The 19247-nt window shown below is 43.9% G+C and overlaps 1 protein-coding gene across 1 annotated transcript in view; it reads right to left on the bottom strand.

Moving 5' to 3' along the window:
* Slc35f1 (solute carrier family 35 member F1) overlaps positions 1-18594 on the bottom strand; it is a 399998-nt gene extending 381404 nt beyond the window's left edge. Inside the window, exon 1 of the mRNA XM_028894956.2 lies at positions 17928-18594. Within this exon, the coding sequence (XP_028750789.1) occupies positions 17928-18100 (173 nt within the window). The 5' untranslated portion in view covers positions 18101-18594. The remainder of the gene's footprint in view (positions 1-17927) is intronic.
* Positions 18595-19247: the final 653 nt, after the last annotated feature.

Below are 19247 nucleotides of genomic sequence, written 5' to 3'. Positions count from 1 at the left end.
CTTGCTTGGTACCTGTGACTCCAGCACTTAGGAGGCAGGAGGATTGCTAGGTTGAGGCCAGTCTAGACTACATAAAGAAATCTTTAAATAAATAGAGAAATAACATTGTATGTCTCAACTCAAATTAGCTTCAAAGAGATATTAATTATCCCACATACTGAAAGCCAGGACACAAAGCAAGCTTCAAGCACATGGTATGACAGTCAAGGCACGTAACGTCTCGCTACTCCTCTATCCTTAGCATCAGTGGCATCCTAAAATGTCCTTGGGTTTCTTTCACAGACATAAGGTGGCAAGTAGCAGGAGATCTGTTTCCTTTATCACTCTCAACAAAAAGAAAGGATGCTTATTCCTCTATCATCAGAAATAAGATCCCTTCCATATGTTCAGGTCAACCTTAATCCTTGCCTATCCCAAGACCAAGGACAATTTCTTGGCCAAGGAGTCTGTGGAATACTTGGCTTTTATCAGCCATCTCAGGTGAGATGAATGTATTGGATAAGAGACTGGGTAAGAGATTTTTAGGTAATAAACTTTCTAATGCCAGTATTAGATGGGAGAGAATACACTTACTTGCTCCTAGCATAGCTAGGCTTCCCTCCATGAGGTGGTTCCTGAAATGTCACATGTAAATACTTCATATTTCTTTGAATGCATGGCTGTTATTTCTTCTTGCTGACGCCAGCTTCTCCTGAAGTTAATCATCTTCTCCTGCAGACAGGCTCATGCTGAGTCAGCACCCAACATTTATAGGCTTATTGCTTACAGCAGCTATCGAAACTGCTTCATTCAACCCCACATCGAGGCAATACAAATGACATCAAGTATGTAAGCCAAATGACTTCATAACTCTTTTTGAAATAAAGCGATTGTTCTAATAATATAAAGCAAATGTCTGTCACTCCATACTGGGATGAAAATCGCACTTTGGTAATACAACAGTGACTGGAAAGAGGAAAGGGAAAACATCTGCAGTTAGCCACATCTGGCACTGCGCTGATGCCCAAAATGTTAAAGCCAAATGAGGTTACTTGAGTGGTTGTCATCTTAGTTCACTCACTCCATAGTTTAAGACACAGTTTCTTAAACTGTGGGTCACAGCTGCACTGAGGGTTATAAGACTAAATGTGGAAGTCACAAAAATATTGGAAACAACAAGAGGTTCCTTAATATGCAGTGACTAAATATTAACCGCTCAAAACCAAATGCATAATAGATCAGGTGTTTCTGGAAACTTGCCAGTGTTGCATCCAGCAACTTCACTGTGGTGTTTTGGTTCTGAATACACAAACGTGCACTTTGCAATATGTATGCTGTCACACCATAAAGCACCAACCACCACAGTTTGAAAAAGACTGGCTCATAATCAAGACTATTGTAGGCTATGAATTGCAATGTTTTTTAATTGTTTTCTTTATTTTTGAGATCATAATATAATTACATTGTACACACACACACACACACACACACACACTACACACTCACTCCCCTTTCTTCCCATATATACCTCCTTCCTCTCATTCAAAGTCATGGCCTCTTTTTTCATTATATTTTGATGATGTTCTATGGCCTACAGCATCTAATAATCAGTCAAGATTTAATTCTTTATGTAAGAATAAACAAGTGCATCCATCTCATTAGTATTCAAATTTGCTTTAATCTTTAACAAATGTAAAAATTACATGTATATCAAAGAATTGTTTTAAAATAAGTTTTTTGTGGTTTGCTACCAGTAGGATTTGGTTTATACTTTAGATACCTATAAACCTGGGTCTCAGAAAAATTCTTCAACTGCAAAATGGTTGCTAGCAGAAGTTTAAGAACCTGCCTAACATGTTGAAAGCCCAGTACCCTGGTCCATTGGATGTTTATGCCTATTTATATACAAACTTTTCATAATTGCTGCTTTCTCAGAAAATACATAGAGCAACAGGATACCCTACTAAGAGCAATGTGATACCCTTTGCTCTAATATCTAATATCACATGATACTTTTCTTCTGTCATTCTGAAAGATATATTCTCAAGTTGCAACTAACCATGCATCTACGAAAAGTTTGCTCATACAGGAAATAATTGAGTCCATTTGTCAGCATTGGAGTTGAAAGCAATCAATTATCTAAAATGAGGGCAAACAGGCTTATACATTTTTAGGTATGGTAGGACCCAGCTTTAACTAGGGAAAGCCATGTATCCCGTTAGCAGTGGGAAATAACAGAAAGCATGAAGGAAAGCAGGAGCAGCATTTTAATTTTCAAAAGACACGAATGTTGCCTGGAAAACGTAAAATCATTCAACCTGCTACAATCAAAGGAAAAAGACAAAGAAGGTTTAAAGCCAAACCACTGTACTCAGAGAAGGAAACAGCTTGGGGGGGGGGGGGGGCGGGGGCTGTTTTATAGATTAGGTCACACAGTTAGTTAGAGCTAGTGTGATGGTGATATTTTTCTGCTTTTTCTGTCTCTCATATGGCCCACACTCAATATTTTTATGTTCAAAGATGTGGTTCCAAAACACAAACAAAACACATTGAAAATAAAACATTCCTTTAAAACTAATTCTGAACTTAACCTGGGTGTGAGGAAGGTTTAGAAGATTTGGGTGTTAGCATCAAATAAGAAGGATAAATTACTCTACACAGAAAACTACCTGTCTGCCTATGAGTGTGGGCCAAATGAGAGACAGAAAAAGCAGAGCAAGACACACACACACACGAGAGAGAGAGAGAGAGAGAGAGAGAGAGAGAGAGAGAGAGAGAGAGAGAGAGAGATGTTGACAAGCAAAGACCCATTATAAATAACATCTAGTAAGTATTATTTGGGAAATAGTATACAGCACACAGTGTTTACATAAATATTTTAATATCCCCAAAAGAATTCAAAAGGAAAAAGTCAATAGAAGACAAAAAGGGAAAGACTTACAGCTTATTAAGGACCATGAGTACCTGAGTCCAATCCCCAGGACCATGTAAGAAATCCAGCCATTGCAGTGAGCACCAGTCATCCCAAGGTAGTGAGATGAGAACAGATGACCCCTGGGGCTAGCTGCATTCATAGAGATATTGTGTCTCAAAAAAAAACAGGGGACATAGTCTAAGTGGGGAAGAAGACTAACCAAAAGGGAGGGGGGGATGAAGAGATAAATAACACTATTGGTGTCTGAAAAAGCCACAGGGAAACATTATTTTATAAGCTTACTTAAAATACATACATAATATATTTGTATGTGTATATATAATTTTTAAAATTATATATTTTAAGTGTATAGAGACTATATATAGTACATACATGTATGCATATATAAAAATTTTAAGTAGAATTATACCACACGGGATGATAATGCTCCCCTCAAGAGCCAAAGATTACCTAACAAAACCCCAATGCCAGGCATGAGAAACTTCCCTTCAAGTTGTTGATTACAGGGGTCCCAGAGACTCCCCAAACTATATAGACTATTGACATTTCATTTGATTGCCTCCCAGAGCTTGAAAGTAAGACCCTATTGCTAAAGACTCCATACACTTTGCACACAGGACTTAGAAGGATGAAGCTGGAACTGACCTAGAAGCCTCCTCTGTGAGGACTCTTAGAGTATCCAAAGGTGCTTATGCAAGCTCCCAAGGAAGAAAAGAAGCTGGTAGCCCTACCCAGCAGTAATGTTTACAAACCATAGCCATGACTGGCCTGGCAAGATGTTCCTAATGGTGCAATAGTAGCATTTACATCTTGGCGATGATCAACAGGTGTCTAGCTGGACATAAGGCTTGCTTAAGAGTACGGACTTCATGTTTGGTACTGTAAACTAGCCAACTACTAATGGCTGGAGAAGTTGGAGACTCTAGAGGAGAACATATACTGCCATTTTCCTAAAACAACATAATCTAAATATTTATCCCTGTACCCACAGTAATTACAGCTCCACCCCCTCATCACAGAAGCCTCATTTTGCAATAGATGGAGACTATTACAGAGCTTCAACTGGTCAAAATGTAGAGAATGTAAGTAGTCATGGAGTTCCTAAACCAACTTGCTACATTGACGGTGCAACCCTACACCTGAGAGCTCATAAAGCATCGTGAAAGAAGGAGGAGGTGGAAACCTTCCACGGACCAGGTTGTCTGTTTCAAGATAGTGTTTTCTGGACATGACTGGGAGCTGCACCTGTGGAATCTCCACACTATAGTTGTCTGTACAAGACCTGCGTAATAAAATCACCACTTGATATGCCAACAGAGATGGGGAAATTTCACAAGACCCTACACCTAGATGAAGAGCTTCAGGCAACCATTGGCTCTTGAAAAAGACAGGGGAAAAATCCGTCTTCTCCTTGGATGAGTCCCCTAATAGGTGTCCAAGCCCTAAATACACATACATTTGGGTGATACTAAACGGACTCAGTGGCACACATGTATATTAATGGGTCATGACGTTGAATGGGAGTGAGGGACATAGAAAATGTTGGAGAGCTAGAAATGATGTAAATATAGCACTTACATGTGTGATTCTCAAAATTGTTAAATGAAAAATAAGATGGGGAAAACTGAGGAAGACAGCTGACATTGACCTCTGACCCCTCTCCTACACACACACACACACACACACACACACACACACACACACACAGGTTAAGATACTATGGCTTGATAGTTTCCACTTGTGCATCTCATATGGGAACTCATACTTCCAGAGATAATAATATCATCCTGGATGGATCTTACGGTGAAATCTGGCGGCAGCAGTTAGGGGTGGCTGGTAATGCCTTCCCCATCTCTCGCTGCTAGCAGATGACTCACTGTTTAAACCCAGTCTTGGACATCCCAAGTTCTTGCCATGCAGACACTAACTACTTCAAGACACCTTCACTGGCCCCTTTTTCCTGGTGGGTACTCGAAACCCTTCCTATTCCGGGGAAAAATAACCAAAGCATATGTTTTCCCCCAGAGCTCACTGGGATGGTGCTGCTTGGCTGGTTGCTTCACGAGAAGCTACTGACTCAACCCACTAGTAAACGCTGACTTGCATCCTCAAACCCTTTCAGCTTAAACACACACAACGCCACTGGCCACGCTTGGCAGTTTTCGAGGGCAAAGAGCCCATCCTGTGAGGCCACAAACATCCTCCCTGTTCATGGCACCCCCGCACTGTCCAGATCCAACCATTGCGCTGCAGTCCTGCATGCCCCAATGCCCATGCTCTGGTCCTCGCGGGGTCCACAGCCGTAGCCCGCCCACGGGATGCTCTGCCAGGGAGGACTGCGGAGAGGAGAGAGTAGCGCTCAGAGAACGCAGTGTTTCCCCGGCCCGCAGCGGCCTCCACGCGGGGACAGAGGCTGCAGCCAGCCAGAGCATCTCACAAAGAGCTGCAGTGATCGCCCCGCATCTGGGCTTCCCTCATTAGCATATTAAAGCAGCTCCGTCCCTTCCGCTCAGAGCCTGCTCTGTCTCGGCAGCCCACTCCCTTTAGGCCTTCACTCAGTGGGAAACCCGCTGGGTTCAAGAGGTACTAACCCCTTCCTGACGCCTGTCAAACCCTCCTGTGCAAACCACAGGCGCAGCCAAAGCCCCGGCTGCAACAGCAGACAGTGTACCTTATGCCTGGTGCACATGAAAGACTCCCGGGAGAGGCTTTCTGTTTAAAAAGGAAAAAAAAATGTATTTGCCAGAAGAAATTAATAATAACAACAAACAACAATAATAATAATAATCTGACATAAACAGACTAATGCCTTGCCGTGTTCATAAGTAGGTGGTTTCCCTTCAGACAACGCTCAGGCATACCAAGGGGGCAAGTCATGGCTGTGTGTGCTGAAGGGCCAGGTCACCGTGTAGCACAGCCTTGGTGACAGAGCACAGCTACAAGAACTCGGGCGTTCCTTTTTAAGTCTGGGGCCGGGATCACCACTGTGGAGCACTTGGCAGCTGTCCAAGCCCTCCTCCCCCTGGTGCTATTTCATTTTAGAACCCCAAACATCCAATGGGAAACGAGCCAGAATTATTTTAACTGGCCTACCCCTGAGAAGATTGAAGCCCCCCACAAACCTGAGAGAAAAGATATCTCCTTCTCAAGGGGGACACAGTGATCCGGGCACCAACCTTCGAGTGACCATATAAATTCCTTTGCTTTCCTCTTCTCTCTCCCCCACTCCCAAATTTAAATCAGGATCTTCCCCTGTTCAGGTCGCACGGTGCCCCCACTTTACGCCTGAATTTACTTGGGTTCTGACTCGGGTAAATTCTCTTTCTTTCAAGGCAGATTCTAAATAATAGTGCCTTCGTTAGGCCTACCACCTCACACACACACACACACACACACACACACACACACACACACCATCCCAACCACAAATGTCACATTTACACATAACATTTCAGTCTGCTTCCTTTCCCACTCTCCCACTTGTCTCTGTACAAACATCCTCCACCCTTTCCCCCAGCACCTGGCACCTTCCATTCACAACTGAAATCTTCGTCTTGGAGTTCCCCAGCAGAGAAGCCACCTGACAGACACTGCCTTTCATTCCCACCACGAAATCTACCAAAGGGGCTTTTTCCAGTGCATGCATTTCCCAGCACACCCTTGAGCCTGGGAGAGTGGGCTCCCTCTTCTCAGGCTTAGCCCTCCCTGGGCCTTCTCTAGACACCTTCATGACCCACCTTACAGTTTCCTTCTCCAGCACCCATTGCCCCAAGCACAAAGACCCATCATTAGAAAGTATCCCCCCTCTTTTTTTTTTTTTTTTTTTTTTTTTTTTTTTTCGAGACAGGGTTTCTCTGCGTAGCTTTGCGCCTTTCCTGGAGCTCACTTGGTAGCCCAGGCTGGCCTCGAACTCACAGAGATCCGCCTGGCTCTGCCTTCCGAGTTCTGGGAATAAAGGCGTGCGCCACCAACGCCCAGCGAAAGTATCCCCCCTCTTAAAGGCAAAACTTCTCAACAGTTCTACTCTGTCACTTCTACCCAACCAATCCAACCAAGTTTCTGTCAGCATCAGTCTTTTGATCCTGCACTGTCACAGCCTGTAGTAGTTTGAATAAAAAGCATCTCCATAGAGAGTGGCACTGTTAGGAGGTGTGGCCTTGTTGGAGTAGGTGTGGCTTTGTTGGAGGAAGTGTGTCACTGGGGGGCGGGGGGACTTTGAGGTCTCAGATGCTCAAGCAGACCCAGTGTGGTACTCTCTCTTCCTGCTGCCTGCCGATCCAGATGTATAGAGCTCTTAGCTACCTCTCCAGCATCATGTCTGCCTGCATGCCTCCATGTTCCCTGCTATGATGACAGTGAACCACGCCTCTGAAACTGTAAGCCAGCCCCAATTAAATACTTTCCTTTATAAGAGATACTGTGGTCATGGTGTCTCTTCAAAGCAATAGAAAAATAAAACACAGCCCCTGGGGTCTTCTGTGTTGCCAAACCATTAGTCAGGTCTCTGCCTGCTCTTTAGGGAGTCTCATCACAATGCATGTCCCTACTGCCTTCCTCTGGAAATGCCTTTTCCTAGTGTGAGGACATCATACTCCCCCCGGTCCGCTTCCTACTTTTGACTCATTTTCTCACCTCGGCTGGGTCCCCCTTTTCACTCTGAAAGTTGGGATTCTCTCCAGTTCATTCTCAGGACCCTTCTCTACCTATTTCCACACATCACCTCCAAAAAGACCTGGCTAAGATTCCTAAATCCAAAGTTCTAAGTACTCATTTCTGCCCAGAATTTCAGCTTTCATTTGCATTCCCACTAGACATCCCTAACTCAACTTGGAAGAAGTTAACTCTGGTTTCCTATCCATGTCCCTCCACCTGCCTTTCTCTGCTGTCAAGATGGCACTATCCCCACTGAATTGCTTAAGTCCCCAAAGCTGGGGTTTTTTAGGTATTCCTTTCCCTTAGCAACCCTGTGAGATCATTCAGCCAACTGAAAGGCTCCACTGCCTGAAGCAAATCATTCCAAAGGTATCCACTTCTCCCCATCGCCATTGCCCTTGCCCAGCTCAGCTCCCGACAGCTCCAGTCCTCTACACCATAGCCTTCCCCTCCAATCCATTCTCCAACAGCAGCCCACATGACTTTGTCCAACTTGACCCAATACCCATTCTGTTTAGAATCTCTCACTTGTTCTCCATCCCACTTAAAAATGGCACTGCCTGTTTCTCTTGTCTTTTTCTCACTGGCCCAATTCTTGTACTCCAGTCTTCTTTTCGTTAAGCTCATTACACTTGTTTATCTCATCAAATCCACCTAGAATATCCTTCCTTCTGTGCCTCCAATGACTAGTTCCTTTAGTCATTCTGATTAGAGTCCCTGTCACCAGAGAAAGACCTCTTTGACCACCCATGTTAAAAGTCCACTACCGCTCTTGTCATGTCACCCTACTTCAATTCTATGCCTCGTGTTAGCATTCCTGGGTATCATCGGGATGTGGTTGTTTATTTCCTGCCTCCACCTACTAGAATTTAGCCTCCCTAAGAGTAGAGTCCTTTGATGCCTTGTTCCCCAAAGAACAGCCAATGTGTAGATCATGCCTCTCCTTTGATTTAGTAATTACCTGCTGGATGGCTGACTAGCATCTACTCTGAGCTTTCCAGAACTTAGGGTGAAGTGATATCAATGATCTAGGCACAGATGTGGGCCTCCAGGTAACCTTGACCCACCTTCTGTTATTTTGACTGAAGACTTGCTCTCCTCGACTGTAAGATCTTGTAAGGCGGTATTCTTCACTTACAGCCCGCTCTACAGAAATGAGCTGCTGCTCTCCTACCCTTTCTCACTTCCAGATAGTTTTCAGAGCAGTGATTCTCATCCCTCCTAATGCTGCGACCATTTCATATCATTCTTAATGCTGTGGTGACCCCTTCAACTGTAGCTGAAAGTTTTTCTGTGTCCTGCCCAGTCCTGTGTCCAGGCAGTCCTGCAGCCACTCAGACCCAAGTAAACACACAGAAGTTTATATTAATTAAAACTGCTTGGCCATTAGCTCAGGCTAACTACTAACTAGCTTTTACACTTAAACTCAGCCCATTTCTGGTCACCACATGTTCTGTTCAGGGACATGTCTCCAAAGACCTGTCTTCCTTCCATTCTGTCCCACTCTTCTACCAACCTCCACTAGCCCTAAATGCTATTGAACAAACCTTTAGTACATGGACTCTGAGGAACATTTAAAAGCCAAATGATAATGCTCTACATAACCAGCTAATAGGTGCAGATTCACTGGGCCACGACTGGCATATACCTGATGAGCTCAGTGTGAGAATCTCCACTCACTCGTGATTAGACACACTTCTAGATACCAGACTCATTGTTACTCCCAGTTAGGTAACCAGCAGGGATCTGTACTTCTAAGGCTTTCCATTGCAAAATTAGAGTTATTTTCAACTCAATGTGGGCAATGTATTTGTAAAGGACAATAAAAATTAATTATAGGAAAAATGAAATGCCAAAAAAAAATAGGTACAAGACAATGTCCACAAATTTTAGAACAAAAAACTGCTTTATCGAACAAACTGCTACAGAATGCTTTATCTTACTTTCTGTTCAGATCACAGTTTGGGGCCCAGCATTACTCTATAGACAATGCTCTGTGTAGGAGGTGGTTTTCTGACTGCTTACCTAGCTCACTCAGCATCCTAGACTCCTTCAGCCCTAGTGAGGAAATCATCCCCTTCTAAAAGCTTTTCAAATCAAGTATAATTAAGTCAATACTAAACACTAAGATCCAACCATGGTGGGCACTTCCTGATCATTTCCCTCACCTGGTCCAGAGTCTACCCTTTTCTCCATCCCAGCTGCTTCCACTCCACTTATAGATGTCCATCCCCTTCCCCCAAAATAGCTGCATCGGTCTCCTAACTGGACCCCAGCTCCAGTTCCTTTTCTTTCCTCTAACCTGGTAAGTGTGTCAAGAATATCATATTGAAACATATTTCTGAGCTTGTTTCTCTACTCAGTAACATGATGATGATGATGATGATGATGAGGATGAGGATGAGGATGAGGATGATGATGACAATATAAAGTGATGTCTTACTACTAACTTACCATCTTAGGCTTTTTGTATCTGGACCTCACCCAACAATTCTAGTCCCAGTTCACTCCCATGCCCTTTATTCTTCTCATCCTGAAATGGCTTTAAACAGGACACTCCATACCTTCCCTCGTCTTTGGCTTCCACATACAAGTCATCCTTTGTCTCCCTCCACTCTTACGCATGTCCCTACCCTACTTACCTTTCAATGCCAAGGGCAAATACCATCCCTAGCCTCTCCTGCTTTGCACCCAGCCTGTCATCATCTCCCTCCTCTGTGGTCTTACAAAGCACTTAGTTAGCAAGGTGTATTTCCCTATCTAGAAAAGGATGGCAGCAACCAGTTGAAAGGCTCATAATGTAATAATGTCCTGTGGTGTAAAAGGTATGTTTTATAGTATAAAACCTAAGAACTGGAGCCACTGTCTAGATGAATGCTGATGTTTAGCTGGAATGGTGTCATTTAATTACATCATGCTGTGTACCGAAGTATCCAGTCCTTCCACCCAATGACCCCTCATGGTCTTGTCATGTCTGAACTCTCCCATCTGCAACACACACGTATGTCAAGCTCCAGCAGAGTTGCCTGTATACCGTCAGCATGTTCATATTTTCAGAAAACTCTAGCTGTTGGTTGGGGTTGGGCTTGGGGAGTTTTGGTTTGTTTGTTTGTTTGTTTGTTTGTTTTAGACAAGGTCTAGCTTTGTAGCCAAGAACTACATAGCTTAGAACACCCAGGCTAGCCTCAGATTCAGAATTCTCCTGCCTCCACCTCGGTGATAGGACTATAGGAGTGTGCCACCACACCCAGCTAGAGAACTCCTTTTTACTAAGTTTATATAGCAATGACCTTTGATAGGTTCACTCAACAGCAGGAAGGAATTCAAGCTGGTTCTTTTTCTCCTAATACGGTGAAGTCACATGAACATTAGCAGCTGATTCTTACTCTTGTTTTGCTTGTTTTATTTTTAAGTCCTAAAGGAAACAGAAACAAGAAAGATTTTTATCCTGAAGATCACTGTGTATACTCCAGGTGACTGTGTGGATGGTCTTTCAGAGCTAAGGGCAAGATCACTAACTGGCAGGAACTTTTTATTAGATCGCCTTAAAAATCTAATTCTGAGGGGCTGGAGAGATTGCTCAATGGTTAACAGCATTTGCAGTTCTTGCAAAAGACCCTAGTTCGAGTCCCAGCACCCACTTGGTGACTCACAACAGTCTGAAACTTCAGTTCCAAGGGGTCTAGCACCCTCTTTCAGCCTCAGTGGGAACTTCAGTGGTGCACATACATATATGCAGACAGAACACTCATACACATAAAAATTTTAAGATAACTAAATGTATTTAAAATCTGTTCTTGAGAAATGATGTAAGTTTGTTTCTACTTTGTTTGAATTGCCTCTTTGGAAGATTATGTTAATAACAGACACTGCTTCAATGACCTAGAGCCCACCATAGTCTGTTAGTATGTGTTCACCACGGTCTTCTGTCAAAGTCCTGTATACAGTGAGACCAACTAAGTACTCATTACATGAGACACTGATAGGATAAATGAATCAACGGACGATGGAAGACGACTTAATAACAGGCAGAGTACTCTGTTATCCCAGAAGCAAGGATGACAACAAATTGGAGCTTTGCCACTCTAACTGAGTATAATAAGCATGATTTGACTTCTTGGTTTTGGCTTTTTGTTTATTTTTTAATCTAGTAAGGGTCTTCAAGATGCATCAAAGTGGGTAAAGGGACTCACTGCCAAGACTGACAACCTTCATTAGATCCTAGGAACCACATGCTGGAAGGAGAGAACCAACTCCCCACAAGTTGTCCTCTGACCATATGCACAACAGGATGCACACTCCCTCACCCCAATATGGCAAAAAAATAACATAAAACAGATTGTTTATTCCATTGTAGTAGTTCCACCTAATTAATCTAAGTGGAACACAATAGGAATTACAATGTCAGAACTTGCAAAATAATATTTAAGGCACTTTTGTATAATCATGCGTGGACTGGTAAATATTTTTGAGAGAAAGTTTAGAATTTAAATTTGACGCAAAAATTACTTTAAATGTTAAATAATAGTATATAAACAAATTACACCCATGTGTATGCTGATGAAATGGGATATTTTCATAAGAAAATATTTTTAAAGCATATTTATTCTTACTCTCCTTCTTGATATTTCCTAAAATCTTCTTAGCATTCAAGTAGCCCCTGTGTAAGTCCAAAATGTCTGGCAAGAAGTTTAATATGAATTGCATATTTGTCCTGGTTACTTTTTATTGTCAACTTGGCACAATTTAAAGTCACTTGGTAAGAGAGATTCTCAGCTGAGGAAGTGCCTAGACCAGACTGGCCCATGAGCATCTCTATGGGGCATTGTCTCGATTGCTAATTGATGCAGGAGGACCTAGCCCACTGCGGGCAATATCATCCCTATGTCAGTGCCCCCAAGCTGTGTAAGACAGCTAACTGAACATAAGTCAGTAAGTGGGACAGAAAACAGTTCCTCCATGGTTTCTGTCTCAGATTCTGCTTAAATCCCTGCCAGGACTTCTCTCAATGAAGGATTGTGACCTGGACAGGTAAGCCAAATAAACTCCTTCCTCCTTAAGCTGCCTTTGCTCAAAGTGGTTTATCATGGCAACAGAAAGCAGACACCTCAGCATTGAACAACTTATACATGGTCGCAGGATCTAGAAATTTGGGAGCATCCAGTAGGAAATTATGTAAGACAATTCAGATAGTGAACTGTAACATTACACTCTCAATAGCAATACATGTGCCAAGTCCCCCAGTGAGACTTTGAGGTCTTCCACTCCAAAAATACTGCTTTGTCACATATGCACCTTCTGGTACATAGTCATTGCAAAGGACAAATGAGCATGTACTCATGTATGTTTTTGACAGTCAAGAAACATCAAATATTTATGGATTTTTCCATATGTCAAGTGGAGTTTAACTTCTTAGCCATACTCCTTTAGACGTACAATAAAAAAAAAAATGTGTTTGAACAATGTACAGTAAATGCTCATTAGCCTGAACTCAAACAAAAAGTGCTCAACTAAAACCTAAAGGTAAAACTTTCACGTTCTGGATTTTACTCAGGGTGATAACAACCTAAAAAGATAGTAGCCTTTGCATTAAGCAACTTCAGAGTTACCTGGTTGGCCAGCTCAATCACCTGTAGCGTCTACACCTTGCAGCAGTGAATTGTGGGAATAGGTATCTATTTGGATGGCCCTATGGAGTTACCAGATTTTGACGAAGTGAACAGTCAAAGAACAGTTATGCAAATGCATGTCTATCTGATTACATATTAATTACTTGGATGAAAATGCGTCATATTTACCAAAGCAAGCCAAATATTCCTTTACTGAACATTTACCCAAGCACAGTGCATAAATACAAAAGTCCTAGATGATCATTTTAAAAGTTAATTTGTCCTTTTACTTAAAAATAAGTGCATCCTTCAGACACCCTTTATTTACTATACTGATCCTTCAAATGTTTGTTTTTAATCACCCAGTTCCATTTGGGATATTTTTTGTCTGATATCCTCATTATGAGTTGATCTTTCTCTTTTTTTTTTTTTTAACATCTGTTAGAAGAAGCAGCTTGAGACGGAACCTCAAAAAGCCTTCTAACTTCAAAAGAAAGGATCATCTACATTATACCATGTCTTCATGCTGGATCTAATACAAAGCCTTATTTCTCAGCAACCATTCCATCAGTTAACAACATTCTGCTTGCCTTGTGACACAGAAATATTGTGTATCCACGCTGACCCCTCTTACATCATAACTTCTCAGGTTTGGCATGAATCTCACGCAAGCTCTCTACCAAGTTTCTTGCATTCTTCTGCCTTAATGTTCTTTGGTTTACAATTTTCAAAAGCATCCAAAGCTTGAAAATTAGTAAAATAAATCTAAGTTGAAAACTAATTCCAAATGAATGGATGTTCTAAAACACTAATACTTCCAACTAATAATTAAGCATCTCTACTACAAGATTTGAAACTCGGTGACAGCTTTATTACCCCCACACAACCCAATAACTGTCTTACTGAGAAGAAAATTGATCAAAAACTGGAAACTCATGATGTCAAAATAGAAAAAGTTCAATAAAATCTTACATGTACAAAGCAATCATTTTAAGGGACATTTTGCTAACTAATCGTTTCAGAGGAAATTCTTTGGCACTTTAATATATAACGAGTGCCAGCCGGGCGGTGGTGGCGCACGCCTTTAATCCAGCACTCGGGAGGCAGAGGCAGGTGGATCTCTGTGAGTTCGAGGCCAGCTGGGCTACCAAGTGAGTTCCAGGAAAGCACAAAATAACAGAGAAACCTTCTCGAAAAAAAAAAAAAAAAAAAAAAAAAAAAAAAAAAAAAAAAAAAAATATATATATATAATAAATATATATATATATATATAACGAGTGCCTACCCCGGTACGTTTCAAAGAAATCTACTTGGTCAGCAGTTTCTGTGGAAGGGTTATCAACTGTTGACCTTGAAGCATTTTCTATTTATTGTATCTTGCTTGTTTCTGGCAGGATAATAAATACTGTTGTTCTACAAAAACAAAAGGTAAGTGAAAGACAGTTTGCCATAATTTTTCTTTATCTATCTACATCAATGGATAATTTTGTATCTTTAAAACCAAAGGGTAGTCATTTGTCCAGAATTTGAATCATCTTCTATTTCTTGCATCCTTTCTCAAAAGTAATTTTGAGTAGAGACCCATACTATTAACTGGTTAAAAAAAAAATGATCCAGTGCCTCCTCTTTCCCTAAAGTCTTATATAATATGATATTCTAATTGCTATTCAGAAGGAGACTAGACCATCAGTGAGCTGCCCTAATTCTCACATATAAAATGCAGCAATCTAGCTCTGTGGGTGTTTAAAGTCAATAGATGGTACTCCACTAAAGAAAGAAATTGATGCACAATTCTGAAAGATGGATGTTCACTGACTGTTATTTTTTGACATTATATTTTCATTCTAAGATTTCTGAGAGTGGTATCAATTAGCATCTTAACTCTATTTAACTGTCCCTGAGTGGACAGGATATAGAAAGACAATTGATATGTTTTCATTCCCTTTTCTGGTTGACAGGTAGCTCTGACCAAGAACAGACAGTTTACTAGGCTTGCTTATCATACAGTTTGACGCTCCCTGCCCTATTTCCCCAGCCTCTCTCTCAGAAATATTCCCAAGGAGATGGCTAGAGCTGCTCCCTAGTAAGGAAACAAAGAGACTGCTAGACCAGCTCACAGCAACAGAATGCTGCCAACTCTATATATTTATGCTAAATGTTGGACAGGTATCTCTTACGTTGGCTGGAGCTCATGGGTTTGGAATGGATCTATCTCTCTTAGAAGCTAAGTTGCTGCATGCCAGGGATACTTGAAAAGGAACCTCAGACAACACTGTATGGGTAGGCAATGTTGGTGAAGGAAGCAGAAGTATTAGGAAGAGAGGGGAGGGAGAAGAAGCAAAGAAAGAAAAGGAGTCGATCTTGAGATTTTGGCAAGTAAACAAAGATGCTAATGAATAGGTTCCAATGAGCTGACTTGATAGCCATTACACTACCCATGATAGGTCAACAGGGAGAGTTATGGCTAAGCACTGCCAGCCTCCACTACTCAAGCTCTTTCCATAGGAGGGAGCCTAGTTTCTACTCCTCTTGCTGAAGCAATCCTGGCACAAAAGCCAAGTCCATCATGCAAACAAAAGGAGTCCATTACGATGTCTAAAATATTTTCTTGCTGTTTTCAGTCTCCTTAAAGATGTCCTTTTTCAAAAGAATAACGTGTCCTTCCCTTTTTAAGGGTGAGGGGAACTTGTGATAACATAAAAGATGAAATTTTGAAATTTTTGAAGAGTTGGAGACAAACAAGAACTGTTTTTCATTTAAGTCTAAGTGACTTAATCCTAGGGTTCCATTCCACATATTTTTGAGATAAAAAATGTCATCAACCCAACCTGAATCTCAGTTTCCCCTCTCTACATAGGAACTAATGCCGCTCAAGCCACAGATCAAATAGGACTCAGTAAAAGGCAATGTGAAGCCATTACCTCACCTTCTTGACCTGTGTTGCTCTCGTGGACATGTCTTGAGCAACACAACTGGGCTGAACAAATGATCCCTAGAACTTTCGCTTTTCCAAAGTGATTCCCTTCCGCCCCGCCCCCTTCGGTCTTATCTAATTCTCAAAATCATGCTGTGATAGGGCATTGAGACTGGTGTCACTAAACATTCTACAAAGGGAGAGCCCAACACCAGAGAAGATGAACGCTTGTGCCACAGCCCTGTGGCTAGGCAGAGGCAAAGGAATGGTAAATGCCCAAGTCCCTTCAAACCTACCTCTGTAACTTTATCATTCTGGACATTAAGATTCATTCTATGTGCAGAACAGCAGCACTATGACCTCAATGATAACAAATGGACTGTTGCAGTGGTGTTTTGTACTTCGGTGAGAAAAATAATAATAATTTAATAATTAAGAATATATTATGCTTAAAATATTAGCGATTTAAAAACTGCAAGTGTTCATAAAGATCAGGGTAGACATATAATATGTACTAAACCATCTTCCCTATTTCTTTTGCTTTTCATCCTTTGAAAATCATCTTTTAAGTGGGATATTTGAGGATGTGTTTGCCAAAGCTACAAATGACCAGGTAAAACTGACTTTCTATTGCCGATTCAAGTCTCACTTAAGAGTGTCTTATTTGATATTAGACAGAAACATCTATAAATAAGTTACTAGAAACATTGGGTTTTAACAAGCAATTTTTGGATCGTATGCAATGACACTCTCCAAATAAAAATATTTTCAAGTTATTTCTCAACATATATTTATGCTCTCAGTGGAGCTTTATGACCCAAACAGTTCCATGTGAGTACATCAGGGAATCTCTGCTACCAAAAAACGGTACCACACAGAAACCTGTATGAATAACGCGATTGGGTGGATGGGTTGCCCTGCAGAAGCATTGAAAAGCACACAAACAGCTGGTTAGGTGAATTTTCCCCATCAGCTCGTCAATCATTTTAAGTTAGTTAAGCGGCAAAAGTCCCTTTCACATCACATTTGAGTGAGGGTATTACAGGAGATGCCACTTTCAAGAGAACAGAGTCTTCATCCTAAAACATGTCTGTCCTTGATAACCCACTACGCAGATTCCAGCAGTGAAGGCCAGGGCGATCCTCCGGCTCAGTTTCGGGGTACAGTAACCAGGCACCTGCTTCTCACACCCTTCCCTCAGTATTTTGCACTTTGTTCTGGTCTGGTCCAGGCCTCTAGCCTCTTTCCCTTGCTCCAAAGCCACCAAGAGTCTGAGCAGCGACTCAAGCATCAAGCAGAAGTGTTTTCCCCTTCTGTCTGGGGGCGGAGGGTGGGGGTGGGGGTCCTCACCACGACCCTATGCCCCTGGGGAGAGGAGTCGGTGCCACCAGGGCGGAGCGAAAGACAGCGCGAGGTTGGTGACTTCCACGCCACCACCACAGCCCGGCGCCTTCCCGCCTCCGCCCAGGCCATTTCGGGGCGGGGAGGGGGGGTCCCCAGAGCGCAAAGCTGGGATAAGAGTGGAAAAGGGAAGTGAAACAACGTGCGGATGCGAGGCGTGAGTGTGAACACACACAGGGCAGGTAAAACAACCCCGCCTCTCCCCAACTGGCTCCCGGACCTGCCTGCAGCCCCGCCACTCCGGGTATCCCGGCGCCAGGACAAAGCTGCCGCGGCCTCCCTGCGAGCGCAGCGAGAGCTCGCCCTGGCTCACTGATCTCCCCTGGCCCGGACCCAGTCCCAAAGGACCTCGGGGTCGTCGGGTCGGGCGAGGGGACCTCGGGCTGGGCGCCCATAGCGCCTGTCCCTGGCGTCCCCGCTGGGCGCCTGTGCTCACCTGTTCAGCACTTTGCGGATCCTCTGGCGCATGCCAGCCCGGGAGGAGGCGGACAGGCTCCCGCCGCCGCTGCCTTCAGCTGGCAGGTTCTCGATGGTGGTCACCACATGGTTCGGCGGGGCCGGCGGCGGTGGCGGCTGCAGCTGGGGCTGCGGAGGTTCCGGGGGGATCATCGCGGCGGAGGCGGTGGCGGGCGGCTATCAGAACGCTGCGGGGCACATAGTGCGCGGGCTCCGGGCCCGGGGAACACGCAGAGAACCCGGCCAAGCAGCCCCGGCCCGGGAGGCGGTGCCGCCTGCGAAGCGACGAAGCGGGGAGGCACCCGCGGCTCCGGCCGCCGCCTCCCAGCGCAGTGCCTTCGGCTTGCTACCCAGTCCTGGTTGCACACCCTCGCTCGGGGGGCCGCCGCTTCCTCCAGTCCGGGCTCTTCCCCAGCCGCGACCCAAGTCCTGGCACACCCCGCCAAGTGGCTGCGAAAGGGAGTCGGAGGGAACCCGGAGCCACCGGCTCCACTGCAAGGACCAAGGACCGTGCAGAGAGAGGAACCCGGCTGCCAGGCTTCGCCTTCTGTCCCAGTGCCCAGGGCTGGTCCTGGCGCTGGCAGTTGCGGTGGCGCTGCTTCAGCTGGTGCCGGGTTCGCTCAGAAAGCTGCCGTCTGTGTCTCACGGAGTGAGAGACCGAGAGGGAACCTGGAGCGCCGGGCGGGGGCGCCGCGCTGGCGGAGGGGGTCCGGGAGGGGGGTGGTGCGCGCGCTCTGCTGTCGCCAGAGGGCGCTCCGGTGGTGCCTTGGTGTCCCCAACCCTCCTCCTGGAGTCCAAAGAAGCCCTAGGTCTAGGGTGTTGTGGCAGGCGGTGGGTGGTTTTGTCTTTTTAGGGCAGCACAAGGTAGATTCTCCCTCTGAAACGGGGAGGACTCCTCTTGCTTCTGCGGAGGCCAGCACCACCAGCCTGGGGCATCGACACGATGAGACCACTGTTGGTCCAGGTTACAAACCCAAACTGAACACCCTAAATATTGCAACTACTCTCATCAGAATGGACCTGCAAGAAATGGGAAGAAAAACAGTTTCTCGCCAAAAAAAAAAAAAAAAAAAAAATGCATTCTGGGAATCGGGAAAAGCAAAACAAGCCACCCCAAAACGTCTCTGTTTAGGCGATGGAGCCTGGAAAGGGAAGCCAGCGGACTCGAATGGCACTTCTGAAAATAACAGAGATCCTAGTTAGTTTCTTAAGTTCTGGGGCAAGGCTACTCGTGAGTCTCCCTGAACATTGTAAGAGTTAAATGAAGTAAACTACCCATCAGGAGGGCCGGCCGGATGGC

Source organism: Peromyscus leucopus, chromosome 8a, assembly GCF_004664715.2.
Source record: "Peromyscus leucopus breed LL Stock chromosome 8a, UCI_PerLeu_2.1, whole genome shotgun sequence".
NCBI lineage: Eukaryota > Metazoa > Chordata > Mammalia > Rodentia > Cricetidae > Peromyscus > Peromyscus leucopus.
The sequence above is the reverse complement of the archived record's forward strand: the minus strand, read 5'-3'. Positions and strand labels throughout refer to the sequence as shown.